This window comes from Mastomys coucha, unplaced genomic scaffold (genome assembly GCF_008632895.1).
Source record: "Mastomys coucha isolate ucsf_1 unplaced genomic scaffold, UCSF_Mcou_1 pScaffold9, whole genome shotgun sequence".
Taxonomy (NCBI): Eukaryota; Metazoa; Chordata; class Mammalia; order Rodentia; family Muridae; genus Mastomys; species Mastomys coucha.
In genome coordinates, this window is record NW_022196915.1 from 38,620,853 (window position 1) to 38,641,802 (window position 20,950).

Genomic DNA, 20,950 nt, shown 5'->3' on the forward strand with positions numbered 1-20,950 from the left:
TTCTCTGTATAGCCCTGGCTGTCTTGGAACTCACTCTGTAGACCAGGCTGGTCTTGAACTCAGAAATCTGCCTTCCTCTGCCTCCCAAGTCCCTAGAGTCTTTAGGTGTGGACTTTGAATGATCTCCTGAAGGGCAAACTGCCATTTTGCTTTTATTCATTACAATTTTATGAATGTATATAGCAAGTTTGTGTGGGCACATGTGCCACACAAGGTGCTTTTGTGGGCATCAGAGGACACCTCTGTGGAGTTGTTTTTCTCCTAACACCTCTATGTGGGTTTCAGAGACTAAACTCGGGTCACCAAGCTTGCTCAACTCAAGCATGAGCCATCCTGCTAGCCTCCAAACTGCCATTTGAAAACTGTCACCACTCTTCAGTGATACACTGACTGGGGGCTGGGCGGTGCAGGGAGAGAGCCTTCGTGAAGTGACACAAATCTTGTACATCCTGGGGAAAATGTTGCTGGTGTTTTATAACTCTTACCAATCGCTTTTTACCAATGTTTTTGCTCTCCAGTCCAGTGAACCAAAAGCTCAAGACAAGAATGACCTATCCCAGGTGCTACGTGAGCTCCAAGTGTCACATGCAGAGACGGCACTGGAACTGGAAAAAACCAAAGACATGCTTCTTCTGCAGCGCAAAATCAACCTGTGTTATCAGGTGCAAGGGGTGGGCCACACACTGGGAAGCAGGCATGGCTTGGGTTTCTGGGGCTGGTGGTTAGCAATGTGCTTCCTATGGGAGGCACCTCGGGACTCACTCACACATACCCAGGCACCCCCAGAAGTCCGCTAAAGGTGAGCTTATAAAATAGCAAGTGCCAAACTTCTGGGTTCATTTCCTCCGCAAGTCCTAAGGACACAATCACCCTAGGTGCCACAAGTGTAGCCAGGAGTGAAGGTTCTTGGCAAACCTGAGCTTTCTTCCTGAGTGGAACCTGCCCTGCTGAGGAGGTGGCAATCAACCTCCTTCTCCGTCGAGGTCCAGTTTTTAAAGTCAGGGCTCTTTGGTTCTGAGACACAGAAGAGGAAAGTTCAGCTCTTATTTTGTTTCAGGAGGAGCTGGAGGCAACGCTGACAAAAGCTGACAGGGAAAATAGGGACCACGAAGAGAAGCTGGAGAGGCTGAATCACCTCCTAGACTTCAAGAATAGCCGCATAAAGCAGCTGGAAGGTATTTTAAGAAGCCATGGCCTTCCAACATCTGGCAAGTCTTAGTCCTTTGTTTCCATTTGGGCGATGTCACATGACTAACAGCGATCTATCTCGGACCCTCCTCACTTTATCTCTTCTGCTCTCATCCTCTCTCCTCTCCTGGTTGGTTTGTAACTTCTTTTCCTCTTCTGCTCAGTGCACATCTCTAACTTTTCTGGAGAATTTCCTCAGGGCCAGCGGTCCTTCCAGGTGGTTGGAAGAGTGTCATTGAGGGTGACTGACCCCAAGGCTGGTGAATCTTTCCTTTCCTCTCTGTCATTTCTTGAATCCATGCCTATCAGCCTATGGCAGATCTTGCCAGGTAATAACACCCTTGTCACACATTTCCTCTCATCTTTTCCTGAGATTTCTCTAAAATCTTTGTTGCAATTTAAGGATGTTAGTAGAGGCAGGGCAGGTGCTGCCAGTGTATTTCCTATTCAGGTTCTTCATATTCAGTGTGGTTACTTCAGAACAGGGTCTCCTCTCAACCCCGAGTTTAAGAAGTAGGCTTTGTCATTAGGCACTGAGGAGAGAGATTTCTTTTTTTTTTTGGTTTTTCGAGACAAGGTTTCTCTGTATACCCCTGGCTGTCCTGGAGCTCACTCTGTAGACCAGGCTGGCCTAGAACTCAGAAATCCACCTGCCTCTGTCTCCCAAGCGCTGGGGTTAAAGACGTGCGCCACCACGCCCGGCGGGAGAGAGATTTCTTACCTGAGCCAAACTCACCACAGTCTGATATTTAAAGCAGAAGGCAAGGCACTAACATCAGCACACATGGAGCTGTGGTGAAGTGGTGCTCCTTTCTAGTAAGAGAGTCAGTAATGAGCAGGTTCCCTAGTGAGCACAGCCCTCAAGTACAGGGAGGTATGGGGGGCTTACCACACCAGGGTGAGTCTGGTAAGGCTGCTGTCAAATAAACAGGCAGTCCTCCCTTGCACTGACTCCTCACGGCTTAGACTCAAGGTCTATCTAAGGATAAACACCCTTACCTACATCTGAAGGTTCATTCGATTTTCAGAAGGTTCATTCTGTGCAGATTCCTGCCAAAGCTGAGCAGTTTTTCTGTGCACACCACTTAGCTGTATTACTCTTTTTTAAGATTTTATTATTTGTTTAAGTTTTATTTATGTGAATGTGCCATTTGTATGTATGCCTGCAGAAGAAGGGCATCGGACTTCATTATAGGTTGCCACTCACCATATGTGGTTGCTGGGATTGAACTCAGGACCTCTGGAAGAGCAGATAGTGCTCCTTAATCACTGAGCCATCTCTGCAACCCACCTTATTTCTTTTGAGAATTGCCTATTCCTATCTCTACCTTTTCCCCATGATTTAATAGTTTCTCTGATTCGTGCTCCCTTACATGTAAGGCTATTAGTTTTGTGCCATGCAATGTCAATTTAAACGTATTGTATTAAGTCATATCATATCATATCATATCATATTTATTTGTTTATTTATTTATTTAGATTCTTCTCTATGTAGCTCTGGCTGTCCTGGAACTTGATCTGTAGAACAGGCTGGCTTTGAACTCACAGAGATCTGCCTACATCTGTCTCTGGAGCTATGGGATTAAAGACTGGTACTATTGCTGCTTGGCTATAGCAAATCTTATAACTGAAGAAAACATCAATTAGCTGGGTGAGGTGTCACTTGCCTTTAATTTCCAGAACTTGGAGGCAGAAGCAGGCAGATCTCTATGAGTTCAACACCAGCCTGGTCTATATAGCAAATTCGTCAGTCCTGGCAACACAATGAGACCCTGTCTAAGAATAAACAAATACAAAACAAAACAATAAAAAAAGGAAAATATCAATCAATTAGTCAACTTCTGTGTTCCTTTTCTTTGTATTTTTTTCCCCTCTGGCTGTCCTGGAACTCACTGTATAAATCAGGATAGCCTTGAACTCACAGAAATTGACTTGCTTCAGCCTTCCAAGTGTTGAGATTACAGATGTGAACCACTGAGCCTCCTCCCCACCCTGTCATCATTTTCCCCCTAACTCCATCCCCCCCACCACCACCGTTTTCTGAGCTCTTTTTTCTGCAATCCAGGCTGGCCTCAAAATTGCAATTCTCCTGCCTGTTTGTTTCCTGAGTACTAAGAGTGTAGACATTCACTACCATTTTTTTAAAAAAACATTTTTTTATTCTCTCTCTCTCTCTCTCTCTCTCTCTCTCTCTGTCTCTCTGTGTGTGTGTCTTGTCTTTCTGTGTGTGTGTGTGAGAGAGACAGACAGACAGACAGACAGACAGACAGACAGACAGGCAGAGACAGACAGAGACAGACAGAAGGCACACTTGTGGTTGTGGAGGCTAGAGGACAACCTACAGAAACTGGTTCTTTCCTCTCACATGCAGGCTCTGCGGAACCAACCTTAGGTCCTTAGGCTTGGCAGCAAGCACACTTACTACTATGTCATCTTGACAGCCTCTCCTCTTCCCTGCCCACTTGAACATTAAGACATTGTGGAGTGCTAGTGAGGTGGCTCAGGGTTAAGAGCAGTTGCTGCTCTTGCAGAGTACCTGGTTTCAGTTCCCAGAGTTCGCATGGAGGATAGCAGCTCTTAGTAACTCCAGTTCTAGAGGATCCAGCAAGTTCTTCTGTCCTTGTGGGTGCTTTATGCATGTAGTATACATAATATATCCAGGTAAAGCATCCATACACACACACAAAAAATAAACCTTAAACATTCTGAAAAGATATTTATTTTTAGTTTTATTTAAGTCTATGCATGTATGTCTGTGTAGATATGTATGCACATGGATGCAGGCACCTACAGATTGCAGAAGAGGATGTTAGACCTCTGGAGTAGGAGTTAGAGGTAGTTGTGAACCACCTGCAATGGGTGCTGGGAATCAAACACAGGTGCTCTGGAAGAGCAGTGTGTGCTCTTAGCCACTGAGTTGTTTCTCCAGATAAAATACATACATACATACATACATACATACATACATACATACATCCTGGTCTATCAAGAACATTTGTTTTTGTTTTTGAGACAGGGTTTCTCTGTGTAGCCTTGGCTGTCCTGGAACTCACTCTGTAGACCAGGCTGGCCTTGAACTCAGAAATCCGCCTGCCTCTTATCAAGAACATTTTTATTCTACTGATTTAGCTCGTAAAGGAGGCTACTCACCATCAGCATGCTATAAGGACTCAAATGTTCCCAGAGTGAAGTAGCCTACATCTGAGAATCTGGCGGGTCTTGAGAACAGTGCACAGATTCAGTTCTGTCTCCATGTCTTGCGTCCCATGGACAGCACTTTCAACCTCTTTCCTCTCAAGTTTTCTCTCTTACCTTTTAAGTCATTACCCTTTGATTCAAAGTGGTTTTCTTGATGTCTTCTAATGAAACCAGTGCCTGAACAGCGCAGAAGGAGCCCTCTTATAACTGAGCTGGCCTGCTCAGGCAGCCTTTCCAGGTGGCAGGGATAACATGACAGACACTGTCTGCCACTTCCTGCTGTCTCCGAGGACAGCATAACCATCTTTTGGGACACATTTTATGTTTCCAGTGCCTCCCTTTTAGAGTAACCTAAATTCTCAAGCCCTTGATCTGCTTCAGTGTCATTTGTGCGATGGCATCTCCTGACTGTGGTGCTCAGTGTCATTTGTGTGATGCCATCTCTTGAGTGCAATACTCAGTGGCATTTGTGCGATAACACACATCTCCTGAGTGTGGTGGTACTCAGTGTCACTTGTGTGGTGGCATGCATCTCCTGAGAGTGATGCTCAGTGTCATTTGTGCGATGGCACACATCTCCTGAGTGTGGTACTCAGTGGCATTTGTGTGGTGGCATGCATCTCCTGAGTGTTGCTCAGAGGCATTTTGCGGTGGCACGCATCTCCTGTGTGTGGTGCTCAGTTCACAGCCCCTCACTTGGCCCTTCCCATAGTACAGGCAGTAGTCATTTGGCCTTCAGTATCATTGCTGTGGTCATTTGGCCTTCAGCATCACTGCTTCCGGTTGGCACTGTGCTGCTTTCCTTCTTAAATCATGTGGCTTCTTGAAATAACCTGAGCTTGGATTTCCACAATGTATTTTCTTTCCATTTATCCTCTTTTCCCCCTTAAGATAGCTCTCAACCTTTTAATGGATAGGCAGTGTTCTTTCCCCTGTAGAGCAGCTCAAAGACGTTGCTTATGGCACTCGGCAACCATCGCTGTGTCTGGAGTCCCTGACAGCCCACAGAGGTGAGGATGAAGTGGACATATCTCTGCTGCATCCAAGTGAGAATCTCTTTGAGCTGCACATTCACCAGGCCTTCCTGACCCCTGCTGCCCTCGTACAGGCTGGAGACACCCAACCTACCACTTTCTGCACTTATTCCTTCTATGATTTTGAAACTCACTGCACCCCACTCTCTGCTGGGCCACAGCCCCTCTATGACTTCACCTCCCAGTATGTAGTGCAGACAGACTACCTCTTCCTGCACTACCTTCAAGGAACTTCAGTACGGCTTGATTTCCATCAGGCCATGGGTAGTGAGCATCAAGTCCTTGCTACTGGATGGATTTCACTCGACAAGGTGCTAGGGACTGTGGAGAGAGTCCATGGCTTGGCCACCCTTACTGGTAAGTGCTTTTGGCGTCTTGTGGTTCTTAGGACTAGGAGCTTTGGAAAATAAAGAAACAGCCAAAGCCTGGAGCTGCTTTCTGGCAATCTCCTTTTGCAGTCCTGCCCTCCAGGCTGGCCCTGGACTCATGGCACCCTCCCTGCTTCAGGCTCTCAAGTGGTAGGATTTCTGGTATTTCATCATCCAGGCTTCCTCTGTTTTGTTCTTGATGTTTACCACACTCTGTTTTCTATGCCTTTCATATCTTTTGCTATTCAGGAACTGGTGGAGAAGACTTGGGGGTGTTAGAGTACTGGATGAGGCTGTGCTTGCCCCTAAAATCCAGCCTCCAGGCATGCAATAAGCGAAAGAAAGCCCAGGCCTACCTATCAGTCAATGTGCTTGGAGCTTGGAAGGCCCAGAGCAATGAGGTGAGAAAAAGAAGTACTCATGCATCTCAGAAGGACATCAGCCAGCAGCCCTCAAAAGGGGCTTGCCTTCCCATTCCCTAGGAGTACCCCTTGAATGTGAGAAAGTGCAATAGCAAAGCCAGTCCAGATTCTTCCTGTGCTTAAACTCTTAGAAGAAATGAAATCATGCCCCGGGTTAGATACTTTTCTTTGTTTTGAACAAATCAGCTTTTTCTTAATCCTCTTTTTTTTTTTTTTAACTGAAATTTTTATTAAATCAGTGATTGGCACTGAAGAGCAGGTGGTCCATGAGGGGCTATGCCTTCAGATTCTGGAGGTGGGCGCGTCTGTTGCAGTTCCCCCGATAGGGAAACTCAGATTCTGTTCCAATACCCTGAGCTCCACTCCACCCTTGCTAGTCAAGTTCTGTTTGTCAGCCTGCTTCTAGTGTCTGGCCTGGTAGCTCCCTCCTGCTGTGCTTCCTGTACCTGTGTGTCTGTTTTCATCAAAGTTGGAAATTTGGGGCCATTAACTTTCATATATTCTTTTCATTCTAACCATAGCCTCGAAGAGTGAGTATTCAGACCGTTAGCACTCACAACACTGTCCCACTGGAGATACCTGCTGAGTTCTTCCTGTTTTGCTCATCTTTTTTTTCCTTCCTCAAGCGTTGGTTCAGATATTCCCACTGCTATAGTTTCACTGGCTTTTTACAAAACAAAATCTAAGACTGGAGAGATGGCTCAGCAGTTAAGAGCGTTCACTGGCTGCTCTTCCAGAGGTCCTAAGTTCAATTCCTAACAACAACATGGTGGCTCACAACCACCTATAATGAGATCTGGTGCCTTCTTCTGGCCTGCAGGCATACATGCAGGCAGACTGCTGAATACACACTAAATAAATAAATAAATCTTTTTTTTAAATCTAATATTCAGTTAAAATGAATACACTTAACACAGATTTATTTATTGTGTTGGTACATGCCACGGTATGTAAATGGAGGTCAGAGGATGCACAGGAGTCATTTCTCTTCTCCTACCATGTGGGAACTGGGGTCAAAGCCAGCTCCATTCTCTATAGTTTTGTAGGATAAGCCTGGGGATGAACATCTCCCTCCAACAGCTATCAGAGCCAGGGCAGGCAGATGATGGTCGTTAGGCATCCTCATGAATAGGTTTTCTGGCAGAATAGGTTTCTAGGTCATGGTTCCTTTCACCTACATGGGCTTCACTTATAACAGTGCCTCAGGCTGCCTTTTAGTCCAAGATCATCATCTTTCCAGTCCAGATCCGAAACCTGGATACCTCGGAATGAGCTGCGGATTGAGATCACCAGCTGCTGTGGCCTCCGGAGTCGATGGCTGGGAAGGCAGCCCAGCCCATATGTCATGTACCGCTTCTTCACCTTTCCTGACCATGACACCACCGTCATTCCGGCCAGCAGCAATCCATACTTTAAAGACCAGGCTCTGTTCCCTGTGCTTGTGACCTTTGACCTGGACCAGTATCTGAGGCGTGAAGCTCTGTCTATATATGTTTTCGATGATGAAGATCCAGAGCCTGGCTCCTATCTTGGCCGAACCCAGGTGCCCTTGCTGCCTCTTGCACAAAACAAATCTATCGAAGGTGGGCGTTGCACCTCCTGGTCCTCTTGCCAGCATCACCTCTCTGTCCTTATCAACTTTTCTTTGCTTACTTGCTTGTAACAGTCATTCCTTCATTTAAAAAATATTATTATGCATTGGCTATATATGCTTATGCATGCTGTGAGTCTGTGAGTGAACATGCCATCACATGTATGTGGAGGTCAGAGGTCAACTTTGTAGCATCGGCTGTTTCCTCTCATTGTTAAGTGAGTTCTGGAGAATCCAGATTGAGTTCAGGTTCCTAGACTTTCATGGCAAGTACCTATTACTGCTGAAACATGTCAGCCATGAAAAGTCTCTTCTGAAATTTGAAAGGACTTCAGGATGTTGTCACAAGCAACAGAACAAGAGAGCTGCTTTGCTCATTCGAAAACATGGGCTTCAGCTCCGTTTCAGCTGCATACTCAAGATTCCTAAGGAGTTTCAACTGAATTCCAGAATTCCATACCTCTATCTCTGAAAACCTTACTCTAGTTTTGAAGTGGGCGTAGTGTCTTGTGCCTTTAATCCCAACACTTGGGAGATAGAGGACAGCCTGGTCTACATCATGTGTTCCAGGCTACCTGAGGCTGTATCATGCATGAGACCTTGTCTCACAAAAAAAGATAAATGAAAACAGAACAAAAGGACCCCTCCCATGCTTCCCAGGACTTGTTTTTGTTTGAAGGCTATTGTTTCTTAGTTCTTAGCAGAGATCTGAGCAGAACATAACACTTCCTCATAATCTCACTGCTTTTAAAACATCAGGGATGACTGTGGCAGCCGTGACAAAGGAAGACTTCAGCCCTCTGGAGCTATGCTCCATTCTACCTTCCATCTCTGCTTATTCATGGTTGTGGGGGACATGGAGCAGAGGCTTAGCCTGGCTTCTGCCTGGAGAGAGGGAGGCAGTGATTCCCAAACTTTGATTAGGCAGTAGAGCCAGGATAGGCAGTGTCAAGCTATATTTAATAAGATTCTGAGCAAGCTGGGCAGTGGTGGCGCACGCCTTTAATCCCAGCACTTGGGAGTCAGAGGCAGGCCAGAGTGAGTTCCAGGACAGCCAGGGCTACACAGAGAAACCCTGTCTTGAAAAACCAAAAAATAAAATAAATAAAAAATAAAATAAAATAAAATTCTGAGCATCCATGGAAGTACCTAAAGCCTCTCTCTCTGGCCACTATCACAGTTCTTTTAAAAACAATATTTGATACTTCTGCCTGAGAGGAGAGGCAAGCCACCTGTTAATTAAAACTACAAAAGTCACTGTGCTGTTTTTTTTGGTACAGTTTGCATAGGTGATGGTTTTCTGGGGATGGCCATAGCATATCATTTAGTGACAGTGAAGATGATTTTGTCTTGGTTATACCTTTTGATCATCTCTTCTGAGGCAGAGTCTTCCCCTATGAATCTCACTATACTGCTTTAATTTTTTTATGTGTTATGAATTTTGATGTATTTTAATAAATTACTAACAAATGCAATGGATTTGTATATGGGTAGAAAAAGAAAAGATGCTCATAAATACTCAGTATACTATCTCGTGAGACCAGGTTTGACTAGTTTCTCTGTGTCTCTCAGGTGATTTCAATCTCACAGACTCTGGGGAGAAGTCCAATGGATCCATCAAAGTACAACTAGACTGGAAATCTCACTACCTGCCCCCAGAAGATTTCCAGATGCCAGGAGCTGAGAAGCAGGAGGGTGAAGAGAAGGAGGAGGAAGGGGAGGAGGAGGTGAAGGAGGAAGAGGTGGAGGAAGAGGAAGAAGAGGAGGAGGAAGAAGAAGAGGAGGAAGAAGAGGAGGAGGAAGAAGAGGAGGTGGTAGAGGAAGAAGAGGAAGAAGAAAAAGAAGAGGTAGAGGAAGAGAAGGAGGAGGAGAAGGAGGAAGAGGACGAGGAAGAGGAAGAGGAGGAAGAGGAAGAGGAAGAGAAAGAGGAAGGGAAGGAAGAGGAGAAGGAGGAGAACAAAGATGGCTTAGAGGCCTCATTCATGGAAGAATGGGCCTCTTTTCTTCCCCAGGTAACTCTTCAGAACTCCCTGGATAGGGGGCCTCTACATATTCTATGAAGTCCACTGGAGAGGATTGTCTCAGGAATGGAATAAAGGAAATTCCTTCCGTGAGTAGCATGTGTAAGCAGAGATAATCTAGAAGCTCCTGCTGGAGCAGAACCTCGGGCTCTACCACGTAGAGGAGCAGGAACAGGAGGGAAGGAAAACTAGAAGTTGAGCTGTCATTGGTTAAGGCTATCTCTCTCTGACTCATCTGTTCAGGACCAGATAACATCTACAGAGATTCCCATAGAGGCTGGCCAGTACCAAGAGAAGAGAAGACCTCCTGTAATAGCAGAAAGGAAGGAAAAAGAGCACCAGGTCACAAGCTACTCACGAAGAAAACACAGCAAAAAAACAGGTGTCCAAGGCAAGAACAGAATGGAATATCTGAGCTGTAACATCTTGAGTGGAAACACACAGCAGGTGGGACCCCAGAGCCCCTGGAGAGTCAAACATCTGTGGCTGTCAGAAGGGAGGAGCAGTGAAGGCAGGAAGGTCATGGTGCCCCTGAGCTGCTTCCACATGCATTTTTAAAGCCCCAGATGATTGTCATATCAGTGTAACCAGCACATTAATACTATGCACACTATAACTTAGGCTTAGAACATGAATAATACATATGCTATGCAATTTGTTTAAAAGGGACTGACTTTTCAAAGTTCAAAAGGCTGGTGTTAAAGAAATGTAAGATCTCACCACTCACATAGTGTCATTGCTCTTACTCTGATGCAGATGCATTATACTGAGTGGAAGTTCTCAGGGCTCAAGAAGTCCGAGGATGGTGGTTTGAAAGTTCAGGACAAGAAAGAGGAACGGCCATCACCCCATTCAGCAGAGAAACAGGAGCACCCCTCACATCCTATAGATGGTATTGCCTTTTAAGATCTACATTTTTCTACTTCGTCATTGAATTGTTTTCTTTTATAATATTTGGTTTTGTTACTTTTAATTATGTGTCAGTGTGTGTTTGTCTGCATGTGGATATGGGCATGTGAATCCTGAGTACATTGAATCCCCTGAAGCCAGAGTTACAAATGGTTATCAGGGGCTGGGTGGTAGTGCCACACACCTTTAATCCAAGCATTTGGTAGGCAGAGGCAAGCATATTCAAACTCAGAAATCCACCTGCCTCTGCCTCCCAAAAGCTGGGATTAAAGGCGTGCAGCACCACTGCCCAGCCAGGGATAACTTTTTAAAGTGGGGTCTCCAGCTCAGGGAGAGTTACCATTTACACTTAACATAACCTACCCTACCACCCTACTACCTGCTGGCCTTGATGGAGCATATCTTTAATACCCTCACTCAAGAGGCAAAGGCTAGTGGCTTTCTTTGAGTTCCAGCCTGGTCTACATGATGAGTCCCAGGCCAGCCTGGGTTACATAGTGAGATCCTGTCTCAACAAACAAACAAACAAACAAACAAACAACAAAAAACGAAAAACGAAATTTAAACACTAGAGGCAAAAGAGGCCTTCCTACATTAATCAATCAGGATAATCCCCCAGGGACAAGAACAGATGTCCATTCCTCAGGTAATTAAAGATTCTGCCAGTTGACAACTAACATGAACCACTGAACATAACATTTTTAAAAGATAGGGCCCCACATAGCCCACACTGGCCTTGAACTCACTAAGTAGCTGAGAATAACCCTGAACTCTCAGTGTTCCTGCTTTCACCTCCCAAGGGCTGGGATTACCATCATGTGCCACTATGTCTGTGTCTCCACCACATTTTCAGTTGAAGGTGCCACAAGATGTACCTCAGCAGAAGAGCATGCATGCTCTACCACTCCATCAGAATGGTGTGGCAGCCACATTGTTCGAGGAGCCCATGATGGTAAGAGTATTGGAAGATGTCTCAGGGATGTGGCCATCACACATTGCACTGCTTGCTTCTCCTTAGCCTAGTTGTTTTCTTCAATCCCCTAAGGAGATCAGCCTGCTTTCCTGACTGCTCTCTATCATTTTTACATAGATTTTTTTATTTTCTTAAGTTTTATTTTATGGGTATGCATGTTTAGTCTGCATGTATGTCTGTGTACCACATGACACATGGTGCCCACAAATATTAGAAGAAGGCATTAGTTTCCCCCTAGAGTTGGAGTTACAGATGGTGGAGAGATGCCCTGTCAGTGCTGGGAACTTAACTCAGGTCTTCGGGAAGAGGAGCCAGTGTTCTTAACTGAACCGTCTCTCTAGCCCACACTTTCCTTTTTCTCCCTCCTCCCTTTCCCTTTCCTCTCCCCTCTATCTCTTTTCTCTCCCTCCCTCTCCCTTTCCTCTCCCCCTCCATCTCTCTCCCTCCACTGTCTTCATCTCTCCTTTTTTTCTGTTCATTCTTTTCTCCTTCCGCTCCATTGAAGTATATCCTGTGATGACAGACTTCTGCATAAGTGAATCTTTGAAACACAGCATTCGATTCTGAGAAAACAGTGCTCAGACAATGGAAGTGCTGTGGGCTCTGGCTCTTGGTGTGGCATGGAGAACGTGTTTTTAAAACATTGTGTGTTTCAGCCTCCTCCCCAGCAGACCAAGAATCCTGTGAACAAGCTTCTGAAGTCAGTGAAACACAAAGTCCAGACAGTGATGACATCATAGTGACGCCTCAATCTCAGATGTGTCCTAAAGCCGTAAGTAGCTGGGGTATCCGTACCTGTTAGAGCAGGGGAACTAGCAAGAAAGGGCTTAGTGCCCACACATGTGAGCTTCAAGAAGCCTATGGAGAAATGCAAGTTAGATGAAAAGAACATCAGTGTGGATGGAGGTCTGTTGCCATGGCAATAAAAGTGTTTCCTTAGTTTGATGCAAATGACAACTGAGCTCAGTGCTTTTCTTCCCTGTTTGGGTCTCGCAGTTTTTTGACAACCCCCCCCTCCCCCACTCCCTACCCCTTTCTGTTTCAACAGGTTCTCTGTTGTGGTTTGAGTAAGAGTGGTCCCCATAGGCTCTTATATTTAAATGCTTGGTCCCCACAGATTGGAACTGTTTGAAAGGATTAGAAAGTTTAGGAAGTGTGGCCTTGTTGGAGGAAGTATGTCATGGGGGTAAACTTTGAGATTTCTAAAGCCCATGCCAGGCCTTGTTGTCTGTCTGTCTGTCTGTCTGTCTGTCTCTGCTTGTGGATCAGGATGTAGCTCTCAGCTACTTCTGCACAATGTGGCTGCCACACTATCTTATCTGATGGAGTGGTGAGTGATAGAGCATACAGGGCTGCCATGCTCTGCCATTATGTTAATAGGCTAGGCTTCTGAAACTGTAATCAAGCCTCCAATTCAATTAAGACTTGCCTTGGTCAAGATGTCTCTTCACAAAACAATGACCAACTAAGACAGTCTCACTATATAGTCCAGGCAAGCCTGGGAACTCACAGAGATCCTCCTGTCTCTGCCTCTCGAGTGCTGGTATTAAAGATGTGTGTCACAATGTCTGGCCTTCTTTCCTTCCTCTTAACAATGATCAGTATTCAGAGTAACACATTACCTTTGATTTAGACAGAATTCTACCAGGGGATGTTGATTGTGTTTTTGTGCGTGCCAAGTCCTGATGTTAATTAACTCACAGGAATCATTGCAGTTGCTCATTCTTTTTTTACAAGTGATTATGGAATGCTCTTCTTAGTGAATGATTATTTTTTTTAAAAGATTTATTTTATACATATGAGTACACTTTAGCTGTCTTCAGAGACACCAGAAGAGGGCATCGGAACCCATTATAGATGGTTGTGAGCCACCATGTGGGTGCTGGGAATTGAACTCAGGACCTCTGGAAGAGCAGCCAGTGCTCTTAATTGCTGAGCCATCTCTCCAGCCCAAGTGAATGATTCTTAAGTCAGGCTTACTCCCTTTCCTTGTTTTATTTTGTTCTAGACAGGAGCTTACACTGGAGCCTGGACTTGTTTCTAACTTGTGGAGTCTGGCCTAATTCTCCTGAGTTCTGAGATTCTAGGCATGAGCTGCGCACACTTGGTTTGGTCCCTGTATCAGTTAAGTTTTGTCAAACTTACATGAAATAATAGTCACCTGCAAATTTGCGCATTTCTATGGGTCATTTTCTTGATATTCCTCCCTTAATTTAGGGTTAGTCAGTTTGAACAAAGACAGGAAAGCTGATAGGTCCACAGTTTTTTTTTTTAAAGATTTATTTAGTTATTATGTATATAGTGTTCTGTCTGCAAGTCAGAAGAGGGCATTAGATCTTATTATAGGTAGTTGTGAATTGTGAACCGCCATGTAGTTGCTGGGAAGTGAACTCAGGACCTCTGGAAGACTAGCCTGTGTCTTAACTGCTGAGAAATCTCTCTAGCTTGGTCCACAAATTTGAGCTAAGCATGTCCCAATCCATCCCTGAACTTGCCTTCAGCAGAGAAGGCCTACTGGTGGGGAAAAAAAAATCCCACCAGGCCTTTATTTTAAGCTGCTGGACTTTAAAAAGAAATACAAGGATATAATGGGGACTTGCTTATAGTTTCAGATGGTTAATCCATGAACATTAGGTGGGAAGCATGCCAGCAGGCTGGTATGCATGGCATAGCTGAAAGCTGACACATGTTGCAGGCAGGGAGAGAGACCAAGACTGGGCCTGGCATAGGCTTTGAAACCTCAAAGTTCACCTCCAGTGACATACCTCCTCCAATAAGGCCATATTTCCTAAACATTCCCAAACTGGGACCAAGCATTCAAACCTATGAGCCTATGGGGGCCATTTTCATTCAAACCACCACATCCCATTCCCTGGTCCTCACAGGCTTGTAGCCATATCATAATGCAAAGATGCATTTAGTTCAACTTTAAAAGTCCCCATAGTCTATCATGACTCAACACTGTTTCAAAGTCTAAGGTTTCTTATGAGACTCAAGGCAATGTCTTAACTATGTCCCCCTATAAAAGTATACAGCAAATTACACACTTCCAGCATACAATGGCACAGTATACACATTGTCATTACAGAAGGGAAGGAAGGAGGCTCAGTAAGGAAATACTGGACCCAAAGAGGACAAACCTAGCAGGGCAGACTCCAAAGTCTCCATTTCTATCCCCGATAGCAAAGGGCTGAGCAGACAGCTCCCCGTATTCCTTAGCTTTCAGATTTTATTGATGGTAATACCTTTCTCTTGTGGTGGCTTTATACCTTATCTGCAACTCTTCTTGGCTCAGGTGTTCCATGGTTGTGGCATTTTGGTGTCTCCAGGAGAACCCAGGCTTCACTTTGAACTCGTCACACAATGGCCTTGATGCAGGGACTCCCCTGACACATGCCTGGCCTCAGCATCTCCCCTTGGCCATAGTGGAAGATTCCACAACCCCTTTCCTGTACCCTTCTTGGCTCTAAATCCAGAACCATGTGAGGAAGCTGCCAAGTTCTGTTGTCTTGCTGCTAGGTTTCTGACTCAGATCACAGGATGAAAAAGAACTTGGAAGTTTGACAGTTTTACTAGCTAACTGTGGCTCATCTCCCTAGCTGCGGGTCTATTAAAGATCTACTTACTCCTGGTCCTTCACTTCTTTTCACAACCTTCCACCATTTTCCTGGCTGGATGCAAGAAGGGAAGGAAGAAGACAATTAAGAGCAAGGCCACAGGAAACAGGCAATAAACATTCAAAGAGAAATAAAGGGCTGGAGGGATACCTTAGTTGATAGACTCCTTACCCAGAACATATGAGGTGTTGGTGGTGGTGTATGCCTATGATCCTAGTACTTGAAAAACGTAGGTAGAAGGATCAAGGTCATCCTCACTATATAAGGAGTTCAAGGGCAGCCTGGGCTAAAAGGAAATGATAACCTTTAAGCTAAAGGTAAGGAGGTCAAACAAGTGATTTGAGTATAAGGCTGGATAGATGTGTAAATATGTGAAAAATGTAAATTACATTTACTTATTTATTTTGTGCACACATGAGTGTGCCACTACATGTGTGTGGACATCAGAATACAACTTGGGTTAGGGAGCTCTTCTCCACATCCGTCCTAGGGGTTGAACTCAGGTCTCCAGGCCTGGCAGCTAGCACCTTCCTTTACCTGCTGAGCCACCTCACTGATCCATACCACCACCTTTTTTGCCCCGGGGTGGGGCACTGTTGTTAAGAACACAGGTTTAGCCGGGAGGTGGTGGCACACGCCATTAGTCCCAGCACTTGGGAGGCAGAGGCAGGCGGATTTCTGAGTTCTAGGCCAGCCTGGTCTACAGAGTGAGTTCTAGGACAGCCAAGGCTACACAGAGAAACCCTGTCTCAAAACAAACAAACAAACAAACAAACAAACAGAACAGAGGTTTATGAAATGCAATATAAGAAGTATCAGACTGGATAAGGAGAATACTGGAATATTGGATATATTGGGTACTGCACACACACACAGGCACACATATACATACATACATATGGCAAAAAAACACCCATACATACAAAGAGGGTGTTGGTGGAAATAGCACAGTGGTGGGGCACCAGCTGCATCCACGTGTTTCCTGGGTCTAGTTAGTAATACTGTAAGAACAAACAGGCCTGGGGCTGTAGTTCAGTGATAGAAACTTTGCCTAGCAAGCAAAAGGCCCTCCACTGAATCCCAGATACTGTAAAACAAGCAGCACTGCCTGTATGTTGTGCCTGGTACTCTCCTATATGTACAGAGTTTTAAGAAACAAGCCTTACTTTCCTCTGTGCCCTGTACTCTGCCTTCCCTGCCAGTCCTTCCCATTCCACTGTTTTGTTGTGTCTTGTTGGCTATCAGGAATGTGCCATCAGAAGCATAGGTGAACACATTTGTGTTTTCACACTTTCAGAATTTATTTATTTTTATTGTTTATTTATTTATTTTTTGTTTTGTTTTTTGAGAAAGATTTTCTCTGTGGATCAGCCCTCAAATTCACAAAGATCCATTTACCTCTGTGCTGGGATTAAAGGTGTGCACTACTGTCGCCTGGTTCTATTATTTCAGTGTTGATTATTGACATCAATTCTCAAATCACACATTGCACATTGCTTTAAAGACTGTAAAGACTACAACAAAATCCAAGAGATTTCAAATGCAAATAGAGCCTCTGTGGTCACAAGATGGCAACACCACTAGGGGTCTTTGAACGTGTGCTGCTGCTGCTGTTGTAGAGTCAGGCTGCACTGTTGAACTGCAGGAATGAGGAGGGCTGGCAGATGGATGGATGGCAGGTTCAGATGGGTGAACTGGATGGGCAGACAGCAATTAGAGTAGGTTGCTTGCTTCCTACTGCAGGGACCGAGCCAAGCTAAAGCCCTTGGGTGTGCTTGGAGTTCTTCACCTGCCAGGACTGTTGGGTGGTAGATGGGGCTTCTCTTTCCTTTATGGGGCTCAGATAAGAGTTAGGTTTCCTCAGTCTAGCAACTGGTCTCATAATATGCTTTTAATATGCCCATGTGCTTCAAGAGACTCAATTTGCCCCGATAAATTTACAGGGTGGTTTCCCTTCTATGAGTAGGGAGAATGGCTTATCAGTCTGTGACATGTGGGTAGTACTAGACAGATGGTACCAGTCACATATCCATCTAGGTGCACAGTTGTTCTTCACCTTAAAATGGAGTCTCTCAGGGCAGGAGCTTGCCTGAGTGGAACACAGGCTGATCTCAATAGCTATGTTCTCTTCTGTTGTTCCTAATCTACTACATTTCATTATGCTTTTTTTTTTTTTTTTTTTTTTTTTTTTTGGTTTTTCGAGACAGGGTTTCTCTGTGTAGCCCTGGCTGTCCTGGAACTCACTCTGTAGACCAGGCTGGCCTCGAACTCAGAGATCTACCTGCCTCTGCCTCCCAAGTGCAGGCATTAAAGGCGTGTGCCACCACTGCCTGGCTCATTATGCTTTTTAAAAAGATTTTATTTTATGTGAAGGTGCTTTGCCTGCACATATGTCTGTGCACCATATGTTTGCTTGGTGCCATTGGAGGTCTGAAGTGGGAGCCAGGTCCCCTGGAACTGGAGTTACAAATGAGCCACCATGTGGAGGCTGGGCATCTAAACTAGGTCCTCTGGAAGAACAGCCAATGCTCTTGTCCCCAGAACTGTCTCCTTCAATCTATCTTATCTTATTCTTTCATTTTGAAAAGTGCTAGTGAAAAACCAAACAGACAAACAAACAGAAGCCAATGGTTTCCTTGTGTGGGTTGAGAAGAAAACTGCAAACAGGTCATTTTGAAAAAGCAGCCCAGCCACCGGTGGTGGTATTGCTCATCTTTAATCTCAGCACTCAGGAGGCAGAGGCAGGCAGATCTCTGAGTTTGAGGCCAGCCTCACCTACAGAGCAAGTTCCAGGACAGCCAGGACTACAGAGAAAGTCTGTCACAAAAAATCAAACCAAACCAACCAACTAACCAACCAAAAAACCCCTAGCCTCCAAAACGAGAAAAAAAAAATCCAAAAAAGAACCAAAAAAAAAAATCCCCAAACCAAAAAAAAAATTTTTTTTTACTACATAGTCCAAGCTAGTCTTGTTTGTTTGTTTTCATTTTTGTTTTTATGAGACAGGGTTTCTCTGTGTAGTCCTGGCTGTCCTGGAACTCACTCTGTAGATCAGGCTGGCCTCGAACTCAGAAATCTGCCTGTCTCCCAAGTGCTGGGATTGAAGGCGTGCACCATCACTGCTCTCCAAGCTAGTCTTGAACTCAGGCTCTTCCCCAGTGAACCACCACTCCCAGCTTCTTCATTGTTTGTGGAAATAGCCAGGGAAAGCTGGCCTGGTAAACGACTGAGTAGGAGACAGACTGGATTCTCCTTACAATTTCCCAGTGACTCTGTGGCTATTCAGTCAAGTCGTCTGTTGGTAACCAGTTAGCCTGGAAATTGTCGGTGAACACTTTGCTAGAGTGCATCATGATGAGTCTCTAGAATATTGTGTTAACACTGCAGCCTCATAAGCCTTTAGGAAAACAATGTTTCCATTTCAGGATTCAGAGAAGATGTGCATTGAAATAGTCTCCCTGGCCTTCTGCCCTGAGGCTGATGTCATGTCGGATGAGAATATCCAGCAGGTATATGTGGAGTACAAATTCTGTGATCTGCCTCTATCAGAGACAGAGACTCCGATGTCCCTGAGGAAACCAAGGGCAGGCGAAGAAATCCACTTCCACTTTAGCAAGGGTGAGCTCTCCTTCACAGTGAGTGGGCAGGGGAGGCAAGCAGACATTTAGTTGGAATCAGATCTATGCACCATCGATGGAAGTGAACCCAACCACTTCCTCTCATTATCGTATTTACCTAAGTGGTATATGCATATAGTTTAAAAATATCAAGTAAGTCTAAAACATAGAATTTAACTAAGCAGTCATTTGTTTTAGTTTCTCTACAAATCACTCTTTCTGTCCCTAACCCATGACTGAATTCTGTTAAGGGCTTTTAAACTTTTTTTTTTTTGGCTATTTTTAAATTTTACTCATTTATCCAAATAATATTTCCACTGTAATTCTGTGATTCACTAATTGTAGATGTTTCTATCTTGTATAAAAGTTGTAAGTCACTTGATTCTACATTCATGTCACTTCACTCCCACACAAATGAAACAAAATCTTTTCATTTGTTATTCTAAAACATAAATATTAACTCTTGCAGTGCTGAGTACCTTCACTCCCTTCATTTTCCCTTCCCCTGACATCTGCTGCATGCCTCTGCCTCTAGAGTGCTAGAATTAAAGGCATATGCCACCACACCTGGCTTGGTTTCTTTTCTTTCTTTTCTTTTTCTTTTTCTTTTTGGTTTTTCGAGACAGGGTTTCTGTGTATCCTTGGCTGTCCTGGAACTAACTCTGTAGACCAGGCTGGCCTCGAACTCAGAAATCCACCTGCCTCTGCCTCCCAAGTGCTGGGACTAAAGGCGTGCGCCACCACCATGGTTTCATTTCTTTTTTTTTCTTCCTTTCTTTCTCTTTAAAAGATTTTATTTACTTATTTTATGTATGAGTACACTGTAGCTGTCTTCAGACACACCAGAAGAGGGCATAAGATCCCATTGCAGATGACTGTGAGTTACCATGTGGTTGCTGGGAATTGAACTTGGGACCTCTGGCAGAGTAGTCAGTGCTCTTAATCACTGAGCCATCTCTCCAGCCCCCCCTCCCCTTCTTGATTTCTTATTATAATAGATGTTTTCAGTAGCTTTAGCTTTCTCAGAAAGAGATACTTGAAGCAAATATTTTTGGAGAAAGCCAGACATAAAATATTTTTGTACACTGATATTTGATAAGTACTGCAGTATATTTGCTAACTGCATGTGCACTCCACTTGGGTGGGAGGTGCGCGCGCGCACACACACACATATACAGACACAGGTAGCCAGCCACAGATACAGATGCTTTTAGGTATTTTAAAAATATTTTATTTCACATACATGGGTATTTTTCCGACATGTATGTCTGTACATCACACGCATGCAATGTGTGCAGAAGTCAGAGGTGTCAGACTCCCTTGGAAATGAAGTTAGCCACCATGTGGGTGCTGGGAATTGAACCTGTAGCCTTTGCTGTCCTAGAATTCACCACATAGACCAGGCTAGTCTTGAGCTCAGTTATGTCTGGCTCTGCTTCACACTTGCTGGGATTAAAGGCTTGCACCATTACAACCAGCTCTATTTTAGCTATTTTCAGTAAAACCTTATAAAAACGGGGTGGGGGTGAGGTGGGGTGTGTGTGCAGCCTGTAGATCTCCTATGAGGAGGTCTACTTTGTATCACTGTTGGATAGTCAGGGGAGCCCTGAATGCAAATAGCAAAGGTAGCCTTTTGTCAGTTTCCTAGTAACTCTGAGGATTGAACTTTGTTGAGCTACAGTCACATCGTTTTCTGTGCTTCTCTTTTACCCTTCTTTCATACAGTGATAGATCTGGACCCAGTAGAGCAACAAAGCCGAAGGCAGTTTTTGTTTGCCATGCTACATGCTCAAGATTCTGATGAGGGACGGTAAGCCTCTGCTTTTCATATTGACAACGCACATAGTCAGACTTACAAAGTTTGAGTTTAGCTGTGTACTTATGCTACTATTTTAGTAACTTTTCTCTGGATGAACCTCCCATCTGCTTGAGTTAACTTCATGTGTCTGACTGCCTAACTAGTTATTTTAGGTTTAGTGCGTGTTTCACCTGTGGCAGGGACTTGTGTGGAT

The 20,950-nt window shown here is 44.6% G+C and overlaps 1 protein-coding gene across 2 annotated transcripts in view; it reads left to right on the top strand.

Moving 5' to 3' along the window:
- Rpgrip1 (RPGR interacting protein 1) overlaps nt 1-20,950 on the top strand; it is a 55,193-nt gene that overhangs the window by 31,686 nt on the left and 2,557 nt on the right. The window contains exons 12-22 of one of the 2 annotated variants that reach the window (XM_031361328.1): nt 519-662; nt 1,058-1,208; nt 5,325-5,777; nt 6,038-6,189; nt 7,451-7,793; nt 9,374-9,813; nt 10,066-10,269; nt 10,579-10,714; nt 12,361-12,476; nt 18,747-18,939; nt 20,664-20,748. In XM_031361328.1, coding sequence (XP_031217188.1) covers nt 519-662; nt 1,058-1,208; nt 5,325-5,777; nt 6,038-6,189; nt 7,451-7,793; nt 9,374-9,813; nt 10,066-10,269; nt 10,579-10,714; nt 12,361-12,476; nt 18,747-18,939; nt 20,664-20,748 — 2,417 coding nt within the window. The remainder of the gene's footprint in view (nt 1-518; nt 663-1,057; nt 1,209-5,324; nt 5,778-6,037; nt 6,190-7,450; nt 7,794-9,373; nt 9,814-10,065; nt 10,270-10,578; nt 10,715-12,360; nt 12,477-18,746; nt 18,940-20,663; nt 20,749-20,950) is intronic. The other variant, XM_031361329.1, reaches the window with a different exon arrangement.